The 13,338-nt window shown below is 36.2% G+C and overlaps 1 protein-coding gene across 1 annotated transcript in view; it reads right to left on the bottom strand.

The window, feature by feature from the left end:
- Window positions 1–13,338, bottom strand: part of LOC131425145 (protein timeless homolog) — a 165,296-nt gene that overhangs the window by 62,850 nt on the left and 89,108 nt on the right. The window contains exons 9-10 of the mRNA XM_058586769.1: window positions 7,465–7,551; window positions 6,396–6,447 (exon numbers count right to left, since the gene is read on the bottom strand). Coding sequence (XP_058442752.1) covers window positions 6,396–6,447; window positions 7,465–7,551 — 139 coding nt within the window. The remainder of the gene's footprint in view (window positions 1–6,395; window positions 6,448–7,464; window positions 7,552–13,338) is intronic.

Raw genomic sequence — 13,338 nt, 5'->3', positions numbered from 1 at the left:
GTTGAATTCATAATTTCTTTCTGTGTACACAGTATCCATGGAAACATGATTCAAGGACAACATGATCATTATATTAACAGAAAACCTTTATTATATTGAATTTCAAGGCAACACTAATGTTGTCAAATATAACGATTTGTGGCCTCTACTCAGAAAGAAAAGATGAAACTTACACGACATGTAAATCAATAGTACAATAGTACTATTATCAGTTGAAACGAAAATCTGATTTAAAACCATGATTGATGTAAAATTACATTGAAATACATTTACTTTTTCATTGAACAAGGCTGTATATTTACAAATCGCTTAGTTTTGTAACGAAATTTTCCATTCAATTACCTGCTCCAAATATGTGCATGAAAATAAATGTGAAATCACAAAATATTTTTATCTGTGTATACAGTAATACAGATACGCTCTACTAAAATACTGAGTATTCCTATTGAAACAGATTAATATCTATTTTCTGTTTGGTTTTGGCTTGGATTGGAATGTCAAAAGGTTTTTTTTATCGCTTACAAACATGAACTCTAGTCAGGATTCTCTTCTACAAATGTAGTATAGATTCTAGTACAGATGTGATACAGATATTCGCGTGTGATGCAAACTTTTGAAAAAATAATCAGGCAACTCTGGTCAAAACAACAACATGTAATGCTAGAATTAATTACTGATAGTGAAAAAATTTTTCGTGAAAATGATTCGCGGCCTCCAAAAAATTACTACACAGATCCCAAAAAAAAACTGCTTGTTAGCACAGGTTGGGAATAGTTGGCGCAGGGCATTGTTTAATTTAATTTGAATTTGACTTCCGGCTCAAGAATTACAGGGTGATGAGGATTAAATATTGCAAACCGTTCGATGTGGCAATGTAAAAAAAACGTAGAAAATCTACAAAACTGTAATCTGTAGATCTAGTTGATGGCCTTACCCGTCTTTTGTAAACATACAAAAATTACAAAACACTAAAGGTTAATTCAAGAAATTTTGTATCTCTTTTCAGATTTACTGGACTTGTTTTTCTACACACGCAATATCTGCAAACTTTAACTAGGTTGCGGTAAACTGCATTTCACCGTATCACTACGGTAGATCCGGTCTGTCTGAAATTACTGAAAATATTACCAAGAAGACAACATTTACTCTAATCGTTGCAACCACCAAAACGCCAACAGCCAAATATTAAAACCAGTTAAACCCAGAATAATGCGTAAATACACATAAATACAAATTTACATAACGGGGAGGCGGCTTCCGGATCAGGTACAGGAACCGGTGCTACTGCTGTCGGCAACTTTTACAGCTGGAAAATAAGCCTCGAAGTTTTAAGCCACGTTAGGGAAGTAGGAAAACCGGGTTACTCACACCCTTGAAAGCAAGGCTGAGTTATTCTGCTTTTTACACATAGCACAGCTGTTTGTACCTTTACCATGTCTAATCCCGGCTAGCATCCGACCGTCTGCAGTGTTCGTTTTAATATCACTGAAGTGGTTTTGTATCGTTTCCAAAAACAGCGGAAAATGGTGCAGACAAAGCAAATAATACACCCCCAGACGGAAACATGTATAAAACAATATACATACATATGCCTTGGTGAAACATACTAATAATAATATAAATTTAATCTCGTTAATAAATTTTATTAAAACAACTTTATTTGAATATATTTGTTACAGCTGCTATTTTGAACGGTGCCTTAGTGGGTTTTGCTACATCCCGTGTGGTGTGTAACTTAGATGAAGTTATAAGCCGCGCGATCTTGTTTTGGAATCTTGTGTTTGCTGTAGCAGCAGAACACGGTTCTGGCTGCACTAGCCACTATGAATATGCTTCTAGCAAGATCCGAATGAATTCATTAGCGTAGAAGGAACAAAACATAAAAGTTGTTTGATACTGGGGATATATGGTCTTGATTTCAACATTTAAATAGAAACAAAAACTTCCATGTAAAATACAAGAAAGGACGCATCCGTGTCTAAAATCATTTTTGCTGGTATCAACCCAAACTATGATCAAAGGCTTACAAAATCGACTCTTCCCTGTATCTCGAATCATTGAAGTATTAAATCAATCAAATACAATGCAAAAGTAACGTAGCTTGTCCTCATTGAAATCTATCTCTCATTACCCGAGACATCCCAAATCATAGCAATTAATATCTGTTATTGGAATGACCATAACTAATCCTGAAATGAACTCTCGTGTGTCATGTATCGAAGTATCATACTAGACTAGTTCGAGGCACATATTGTCTACACTGAAGTCTTTCGGTTCGTTGAAAGTTTGGTTCACGAAGTAGAAAGACACCAGTTGTGAAAACAATTTGCGGATGTCTCTCCAGTAAATGCATGTGCTACATACAAAGGCTTGGTTCTCTTTGCCAATTATCACGAATGTGTAGGGCTGCGATTTGATACTGTATTATTATTTATGCTTGGTCGCACCACTTCCGGATAGGGTAAACTAGTATAAAATGACCTGTGGCTGTGTAAAATGCTCGACTTCCTGGTTTAGATTCAGTATTTTTAATCTAATTTAGCAACTCTCTCCTTTAGTAGGGTCTCTCTGTTCACGGTTTAAAACGATAAGGAAGCTAAGCAATATATTTTTTAAACTTTAGATTGTTTATAAAAGATAGTCTAATGTCAACACGACGATACGTCGATACGACGTTCAATCATCTTATTTCCACCGAATGTACAGAAATCTACGAAATATTTTTATTTTGATTGAAAAAAAAACACATTTCACCGTTTCCTTTCTTCAGAGACGTATTTTATAACATCTTACCCTATAACTGGATCCCGGGGCCATGCGGAGAACAGAAATACACACGAACAAATAATCTGCTTGTTTTCCTAATCAGAAACGGAAGTAATAATAAACGGTCTGACTAGACTTATGTTAGTAAGATTTCTCTTCTAATGAATGGCAGTATAAGAGCGCCTATACAGTATGCAAGCCGAGGTGGTGTGTAATGTGGAATACATGACATCTGGACATTGAAAGTCATCGACCCAATAGAAATCGATCAAACATTGGAATCAGTTGAAGCGGGAAATTTTATCCAATTGACCCTGACGTGAAAGCTTATAGACGACTACGACTGGAATGATAACACTGTCATTGGTAGCAATTACAGCGTGCAGTACACGCTACATTGATTAATTTAAAGTAGTGTTTGTGATTTCATGAAAGTCAAAAATAATATAAATCAATAGCCATTTCAAACAATTAATCGTTCTACATTGCCAAAACAACCCTTTTCTGAAGCAGCCATACAAATTTATGCTATTTTATTTATGTCGTTTTCCCTTAAGAAAACTGAAACTAACCCAGGGTAGTTTCATCAAACAGACTATTTGCACGAAATTATGTTGGGTTCGCACTTAGAAACGGGGGTGTGAGAAAACTTGATATGAGAATCAGTTTCAAAACTGACTCAATTTTCAGTTCAATGACGTTGAAACTGGCTTCAAACAAACGGTTTGACAGCAGTTATGGTGGAAACTGGGTTAGATTTGGCATCAAATGAAAAGGACATTAGATTTCGCTACGTTTACTAGACTCATCAGTGTGTGACAGTTTATGTTGAACTGTTATACCACCTAGTAGTTCTACATTAACCGCAAAGCACGTAAAGATTCTGTTATTTTGTAATGCAATTTTCTGTTTTGCACCGAGGTTGAATGTATATACTGACGTGCCAAGCGGAAACGTTCAACATAAACTGTTATCAACTGAGCCTAAGACGAAACGAAAAGAAAACTAAAAACGGTAATGTGCATTAAGTACAAAATAAGGCTAATCCCTAAATGATTGTGATAAAATCACTTAGGCTCTAAGAAGCTATACCACAGAAAAATAAGTTCGACAATTTTACCATAGTGCTATTTCAGCAGCGCGAAAACTCAAAGCGAATGCACCTATTTTCATCTAACCCTCTGAATAAATGGATTGAGCAAACACAGCAGATCTCACTCACTCACTTAAGTTTTGAATATATGAGATGACTACTGGGATCTATCATGTATAAACGCTTATTTGGAAAGGAAAAAGTCCCCGATCTAACGAACAGATGGCGCCACTAATTAGAAATGTCATCTGTAAAAATTTCATGACATTCGATTCATTAGTGTATTTGAGAATTTTGCATCTTGCTGATGCTGCTTTGGAAAATTAGAAACAGTGGATAAAAAGCCTTTTATCTGTGTAATTTGGAGGGTAAAAAGTTTATTTTTACCACCAAATTTATGCTAAGCGCACAAAACCATTTCGCATGTTTATGTTTCGTATTCGACTCACCAGTGAATCAGCAGATTATGGACTATGTTGAACTGCTGACGCAAACCCACGGATCAACATAATCCGCTGAACAGACGTAAAGTTAATGCTATTTGCAAGACACATTTCTATTAATTACACAAGAGATTTGACGTCTAAACTGTCGTCTCGGACGAAACAAGTTACCATCTGTACAACCAGCAGATCGAAACATGTTTCGCGAACCAAAACCTACCGGTCGGCGATTCCCAAGCCTAAGACTTTGATTTTTAAACGTACATTTCTCACATCTTACCTAGCTGGAAATAGAAATCGATCAAATTTCCTCCAAATCAATTATTATTCTTTTAATAATTTTGAATTTGTTTCGTCGTTGACTATTTTGCGAAATAAATTTTTTGATGGAGCATCTCTTGTTAGTGGCTTACAAAATTAAAAACACGGTTGGGATCCACCCAGAGCACAGTGGTTTGAATCGACAAAAACGTGAACTTAATTCACTACACACTTCGTAACTATATGTTACTTGATTTAAGCTTTCCAAAAAGTATATGTATGTGCCTTTTGGTCTGCGACCCAGCTTCCTATTAGTAGTTAAATTTAGTGGATATAAAAGTTTAAATGTTAAATAACTTTTCAGGGAAAAGGCCAAACCGTGCACAGTCTTCAACAAAAATGTGTAATTCTAAGTTTTTAGTAATTGTCTTGAACATAGAAGACACTGAAAATATTTGCGAAAAAAGTTATGTACAAAAAATTGATTTTAAGTGGTTTCAAACGAAAATGCTTCATATATCCTAAATTTTCTGCATTAGACCTATAGTTTTTTCGGCAAAGTTTTTTCTCGTTGGAAGTTCTAAAATTTTGTCGAAGACATGGTTTTTCTATCTCTTAAGGGAAAAAAGTTGTTGAAATGAACTGTAGGCTTTGCATATTTTTTATTGTTATCAAATCACGAGGTATATTTTTGTGAATGAGTTTTCCAAAGGAACTATGTATATAGGATCAACGGTTTAGCAGCTAGAGAATTAAGTTCACGTTTTTGTCGATTCAAACCACTGTGCAGAGGTGTGATGTTGTGTTTCTCATATTACTCGTATTCTCAGAAGCATTACTATGGTAAAACTGCTCATTGAATAGAAACAGGGAAGTTTGTTTGAGCGTAAACTAGCATATACTAAAAATAATCTAGTTTTGAGTCAGAATTAGAAGATCTTTTCAGTTTGTTGCAGCATCGACCTAAATGACGGTTGGGAGAATTCGATTCCTATTTCCGTTACTCCCGGAAATGCATTCCGGGGACCAGTATAGAAAAGGCCTATTCGTATGGCCAGCAACTTACATGACCTATACATTGGACGACTTCAAATTTCAAACTCTTATCAACTGTAACTTCAAAACCGAAAGATCAACATATTTCATTTGAAGCAAAGCTTGAGATAATCGGTTAAACCATCAAGTAGATATGTAAGTGAGTTCCGTTCTGGAGATTTTTAACCACTATCTCTGGTACTTCCAGAACCGGATTTCGGGGACCGGTGTAGTCAGTGTGAGTTTGTGTGGTTGTCAGCTTGCGAGACCTGTTAAATAAAGAAATTTATTTGCAATTTTTCAGAAATTAGCGCATTTTAACACGTTCTTCTCTAGAATCAAACTATTGAATTAGCAGTTTTTTCGCACGTCGCCCTGTAATTGCGAGGACGGAACACTGATTCATACGAAATTTAAAAAAATTCATTGGACAACAGTGCCTTTCATTTGAACCTAAGTTTGTTGAAATCATTTCAACTATCTCGGAGAAAAATCAGTGCATATTTTTGTCACACACTCACACTCGTACACAAGTACGAGACGTTTGGCTCAATTCGTCGAGCTGAATCGCATGGTATATGACCCTCGGCCATCCGGACCTCGGTGATTGCATAGCCTTATGAGAAAGGCAAAACTTCAAAGAAATAAATTGCCACCGTTTTATTGTTTATTTAGAAACAAGGAAAAAGGGTTTCGTTACTCCTTTTCTTCAAGGTCAATTCAATTTTTTATATATTGTTGGTTTAAAAAATATAGAAAGCAATAATGAATGAAGCAAAACAAGAATAACAACTAACCTTTTTGCGAAATCGTCAAACTGGAAGTCGGTTTCTGTCATTCGGGTTTCTTCTGTAATGAATGAGTAATTCTATGATTAGCCTAATAACATACGCTCTCTAAACATATTGTGATATTAAAATTATAAAATTATTCAATTTAGTACAATACATCCGCATAGGACAATTTAAGGTTCTTGATTAATGAAAGTCTATTTTCTAGAGATAGATTGGCTTTTTTTTTCTTACTGAATGCGTTATTGACCAAATAGCGAACCTCTAATATTTTGGAAAAATGTGGAAAGATTTCAATGAGTGAAAATGGAGGTTTTACTGATTCCTTGGTATTACATTCCTGTAGTGGAATTTGACCTCCTGTTTCATCAACAGACTTCGCAGCCGATTCAGAGTGTACTGACACTACGAATCCATCCAGGTCGGGGCACGAACATACGACAACTGGTTTGTTAGACCAGTGCCCTATGCATTGAACCACCAACCCGGGTTTTACTGATTTCGATGAGTAAAAATGAAGGTTTTTTTGCTGTTTCAAATGACAAGCCGCAGCAGTTTATAAGAGTTTAAAAGAATGTTCCCTCTTCATTGGTAACCCTTGAGTATGGTTGGAGAAACGAACACTAGATTGCTCTAACAGAAACAAACATATTCACACAAACAAAGCAATGAAAGTATACAAATGAAACGTGTTTCAAAGATGCACTGGAAACTTCTGCTATATTCTTCAAAGAATATGACTACTTAAGACTATAAAAAGTAATAGGGTAACAGAGGTATTTTGGCCACTTCATATATTTTGGCCCACAAACTTTATGGATTTAACCGATGTTAAGTAACCCATGTTGCATCAATTTGAAGCTAATCACAATCAATTATCTATTGCAGAAGGGTTTTTCAAAGACATTAAAACATTTGGTGGATATTTTCACAAAGTGGGTCAAAATAAAATTAATTCTAAAGTAACCCAAAACACCTCTGTTATCCTATAATCTGAACGTATTTGTCATGTTTCTGCTTTTCTTTCATGTACGTTCATAGTATCATGCGTAAAATCAAATTCATAAATCCGTACCTTCTTCGTCTTCATCATCCTCTTCGTAATCGTTGCCGGCGTTGTCATTTCCTTCAATGAAATCCAATAGTGGGTGTTTCTCTTTTTCTGAAAAAAGGAATATTTTTCGTATTATTATTTATAAATACATAAAAGTGCGAAAGTGGTAAAAATGGACTGCATCATTATCAAAATACAAAAACAGTTATGTTCAAAACATTAGTAATGGCAGTTTTAATGCACTGTTTCTCGTATTCTAAAAATTATCGGAACTAGGCAACACACCTTTCCCTCAACAAACCGATCCGAAGTTCTGACTTTTTTCAATGCTGCTCGAATATCTAAAATACAACGAACGCCAATGATCATCGTTCGTTTCCCTTAGTCTTTGTTCGATAATCGCTGTGGTATTCGGAGTTGTCCGTATATTCGGGTGCGAACGAAGCCGACGCTGCTTCGTAGCTTGCATGAAGATCTATTCCTTGCAGTTGTTATGCGCATTGAACATACCCCCGAATGACATAACTTGAATGTGGAACGAATATTCATGCAGCGATCATCGTCAAAACCTAATTCGCGATGATCGTTCGTCTTTGAAACAAGTAAATTGAATCGTTTTCCTCTGTATTAGTACCATAGTCTTATGTGTGTATGATGAAACAAATCCCAGCACTCCCACATTGTTGCTACCTAACGTGATATGATAAATTTATTAGATGAAGAATGCTTCGCGAAGAACCGAATCCAACGATCATCGCAGTGACGCTATTCGAACCAATTCGAAGAGTAAAACGCACTATTCCAGGACGACCGGGACGGGACCATTCGGGACTATCCGGGACAGTTTTTTCCTAATCGGCGATGACTGAGCTGCCGGCGTGTGCATGTATTGGAATCCCGGATCCGTGACAAAATCCAGTTGGTTGGCGCCGATATTCCTCGCCGAGTTTTTCGCACCGTCGACGCCGAGAAAAACTCGGTGAGGTATATCGGTAGCAACCAAATGGATTTTAACCCGGACCTGGGATTTCCAATACATGCACACACCGGCAGCTCAGTCATGAATTAAATAAGGGATATGCAACACTTTCTGTGGCATAAAGTCATCATTAACAGCCGTTCGCGTTCGGAAAGACAGTCATCAGTCTGTTAACGAAAACTGAAGATATAATATTCATCACTTTCTAGCCCCGTGAAAATAGTTTACTTGCAATGAATTGTTTTGTGAGAAGAACGACGTTCAGATCACGAGAGAGAAAATTATATTCACGGCTTCTGCACACACTATACCATCTGTGCGTATGTGGAATACATTTACTTCCACTAGCATTTTGTTTGTGTAGTTCTTTTTGACTGGAAAGGTGTCCTCTTTGTGAGCGGAAGAATTATTCGCTCACATTGCAATGGAAACTATATATTCACTCGCCGGTGAATGAATATTCCAAACCCTGATTTTCACCCTTCTCTCTTTCGTGCAGTGAATAGTTCAACGTTGTTCGAGACGGGCATTAGTATAGACATGATGGGCATTAGTATAGCGATGATGGGTGAATGAATAGTTACACGAAGAATATGAAGCCATACACAGAAAGAAAAGATGAAACTTACACGACATGTAAACCGATAGTACTATTAAACAGACGTCAGATGAAACGAAAATCTGATTTAAAACCATGATTGATGTAAAATTACATTGAAATGCATTTACTTTTTCATTGAACAAGGCTGTATATTTACAAATCGCTTAGTTTTGTAATGTAACTTTCCATTCAATTACCTGCTCCAAATATGTGCATGAAAATAAATGTAAATTCACAAAATATTTTTATCTGTGTACTTATTCAATTTTTCAACATCGAAAGAAAAACTCTTTCACACTGATACTGATGATTGGAGTAAGATATGCACACAGAATAATCTACGCATGGTTTTGTTTGTGTTTCGATTATAGATGTTTTAACCTTAAGGTCTTTTGCCTCTACGAACCAGAAAAACTTTCTGATTCTATATGCGAGGTTGGGAATCGAAACCAGGTGGGCTTCGTCAAAGGCATCAAATAACCCATCACACTATACCCGTCCCCCTATATACCCATGATTTATTCAATACTTCGTTTTTATTTGTCAATGTACAGTTGTAACATACACCGCTAACGCAATATCATTCTGTGTGTAAACATTTGGCATACGGCTTGCTGACACAGAAGCATATTTCTTGGAAAAATGGATTTAAATATGTAAAAAATGAGAGAAAAAATTCGAATGTGTGTCAAATCCGTATATGTCGCCTCATGACTTAAATTTACTCGAAGTAGTGTTTTGAAACACTTTCGGGATCGGATGACTCCCGATCGGAACCAGGAACTGGTGGGAAGCGGAACGACATCAAATCGAAACGGAATGTAGTACTTAAGCTAACTAAAGATTTTACACCTTCCGGCACAAAAAAGTAAGCCCATTTCTTTCGATGAATCGATTTTTACTTTTCTCATATAATATAGCCCGGATTCGACCGGTTCCAGAATCACAAAGTGATGAGTACTAAATGTATCAGTTTCAAGAGCGTGTTTTTATTAGTGAATATGTAAAAAGAAGCAAGTTCTTCTAGTTTGCAAATTTTGTAATTATTTATCAACCAAATTTAACTCAAATACACTGAAGTCTTTTTTATGCGAGTTTACGTACCGCATAAAAAAACACATAACTCTGAAAATTCGCATAAAAAAACCGCATAACTCTAAAACTTCGCATAAAAAACCGCAGAAAGGAAACCGCATAACTTTGAAAAATCGCATAAAAAACCGCATAACTCTAAAACTTTGCATAAAAAAAACCGCATAACTCTGAAAATTCGCATAAAAAAGACCTCAGTGTATAACGGTTTCGAACTGAAAATCACTTCAATGGCTTAGAGAACGCTAAACTGATTTTAACGAACTTATATTCAAATGTCTTATGATAACATATGATCCTAATCAATTTTATCAAGATTCCACTGCCAGGTCTGGGAAAACTGGGTGCTGAAAATTTCATTTCTTCAAAATCTTCTCAGTAGCGGTTAAAAACTCCAAAACGAAGCTCACAAGGATTTATCAGAAATGACTAGGATGATTTTCACAAATGTCAGAGTGGATTCAATAGTTGTTGAATCCGAAATAGGCTGATGAATGCTTCACAATTTAAAGTGTCATACGTTTTGTTTCCTTATTGCCTTCGATTAGAATTAGCCTATTGCACAGCCATTGTCTATGTAACTACCCATAATATTTCCAGTTCAAACGATGATTTACGCTTTCGAAACGGTTTTGAACATCCATGGAACTTTTATGATCGAATTGTTTGCGATGAATTGAGCTTCGAAGAAGATGAGTACCAAAACTGCAAACACATTCACAGTAAGAAAAACAAACTGAACACCGACCAGTTCGCGCTCGCATCTCACCCGACGCAGTCGAAAATCGTTTACGGTCGAAACAACAGAAACAAAGACAATAGCCAGTGAACAATAGAGTGTACGGAATGGTCAAATACGATTTAACAAAGCCTGAAACTTGGCCTGCAAGACCGAATTCAATTTGTATTGATTTCAAGCGTTGCAAAGTTAGACCAGCAGCAAATGAAATTGAAATCTTACTTAAAGAACGAATGCATCTAAACGCTAATAATGTAAATGAGATTCAATTCAACAAGGCAGACACAGCTAGACGTGTGTACATTATGTTTAAACGTGAAAGCGATGCACTTGCATTCGCTGCGGTTAACAACGAGGTGCACAGCGTTGAGTGTGACAACATTAAATACAAAATTCCTGTGCACATGGTGGACAATGCCATAGAAGCACGCGTGCATAACCTCCCCCCGCAGGACATCTATCAGTACGTTCGGGAGAAAATGTCGCAGTACAGTGAAATCCTTTCAATCGAAAGGGAAGTATGGCGGAATTTTTCCCCGGCATCCGGAATGGCGTGCGAGTTGTGCGTATGCAACTACGTAAGGCAATTTCATCTTACATCATTTGTGATCAAGGTGGGACACGTCCGTGTAAAACGTTGATTACCTATGAAAATCAGCTGGTTACATGACAGTTTTGTGAACAACCTGCACACTACGGTAAACCTTGCACTGAAACTACGAAAAAGACATCTTCAACCAAAGACAAGGTCAACCGTTCAACAACGAAAACTAGTGAGCGCAGTATTCATGTTTCACCATCAAACCGACCAGCAATGTACCAATGTACAACAAGGCGCATCTAAAGCAACTAGCAACGAGCTTAAGACTACGAACAACAAGGAAAACGAAACGAAAACGGACACCAACAACAATACAACCGATGAGTCAATGGATGACGAGACGAGCCACGAACAAAGTGCCCCTCAACCCTCGCAGGAGGGAAATGGAAGCTCTTATCCTCCTAGAAAAAGAGTGACAACTAGATCCACTTCAAAAAATTTATTATTTAAAAAACCGGCTAATTCGGCCACGTAAAGTTTGTACGCAAATAGGCCTGAATAAAAATATCTTTAAAAAAAAAACCTGTATAATAAAAATAGAGGGTTGTGTTCAAGACACGACCGAGCACAATAACATTAAAAATGAAACGTTTCTAGGGTCTTCATAATAAATACAAAATAAAGATGATAATGATGATGATACACTAAACTTCACTATACTTCAAAGTTACTTGAAAGCTCAATTTTAGATACAAACAACCTAAAGATTTAAACCTGAACAAATGGAACTATTTTATTTTATGATGATAATTTTCGAGAAACATACAAACTTATTAATTTGATTTGATTTATACCGTTTATTTACCCCCAGTTTTAACCTAATAATGGTCGTTCACTGGGTGGAGTTATTAATTTTATAAACAGTTAATCGATCCAAGAGAATGTTGTACCAGTAATCTTAGTAATGGTGTAGTTATATTAATCCTTCTTCAAAATCGTAGATAATCTTCGGAAAGTGTCGGTAAATAATATGGCAACAATACGAGGAAGAAAACATGTGAAACAGTCCGCATAAAATATTTAGTTACTTACATTTATTTTCGCTTTGGCTTATTAGGAATATACGGAATGGATACGCAACAAAATTCAGAAATTTTGCTCATATCGTAATTGATGCTATTACCACATGAATGAACATTGTCATAGTTACAACGCGTGTAACCATCAGACGCTTTGAAGCAAATAATAATTAAACTGAAACTGGTGGTTAACCAAATTCTACGAGGGTTCCTATTCGAACGATACATGTAAAATCGCAGGTAAACTTACCTTGAGTTTATCTTTGATACTATATGATATTGCATCTAATTGTACTGTATATGTGAGCCTGTGGAACTCATTTATACTACTAAACCAAGAAGACCGCTTTTAAATAAGTTTCAGAATTTAATTTTGAATCTTTTGAAGCGTTTAATTCCTGGTGGGACAACAACTTGTTCAGTCACATTGTCACGTTTTGTTCGTATGGGAATGGAGATTTAAGTATGCAAACCGATCCGTTGACAAGTTAAAACATTTTTAATCTTACAATATTGAAGCTTTGAAATCATTTAAATTAGGAAAATCCATTAACAAATCATCGAGGAACAAGCGTTGCAAATTAGATCCGAAAAATCTATCGCCGATAATGCTAAGTTGGCCTGATAGTTACCAGAGAACCAAAAAAAAAATTAATTCAAGCCAATTTTTCAATGACATGCAATTGAAATATTCAAATGACGTTGTCTAATAAGTTTAAGTTAAATGTTTCCAAATCGATTGTTTGTTGAGTTCCACCAACAAATGACTGTATTTTAAGGGTTCAAAATTATGACAGAAAAATGCTACGCGATTAGTTTTGCATGTTTTAAATTGACACCCAGCCTCGGGAAGCGAAGTGTAAG

Source organism: Malaya genurostris, chromosome 1, assembly GCF_030247185.1.
Source record: "Malaya genurostris strain Urasoe2022 chromosome 1, Malgen_1.1, whole genome shotgun sequence".
In the NCBI taxonomy this organism is placed as follows: domain Eukaryota; kingdom Metazoa; phylum Arthropoda; class Insecta; order Diptera; family Culicidae; genus Malaya; species Malaya genurostris.
The sequence above is the reverse complement of the archived record's forward strand: the minus strand, read 5'-3'. Positions and strand labels throughout refer to the sequence as shown.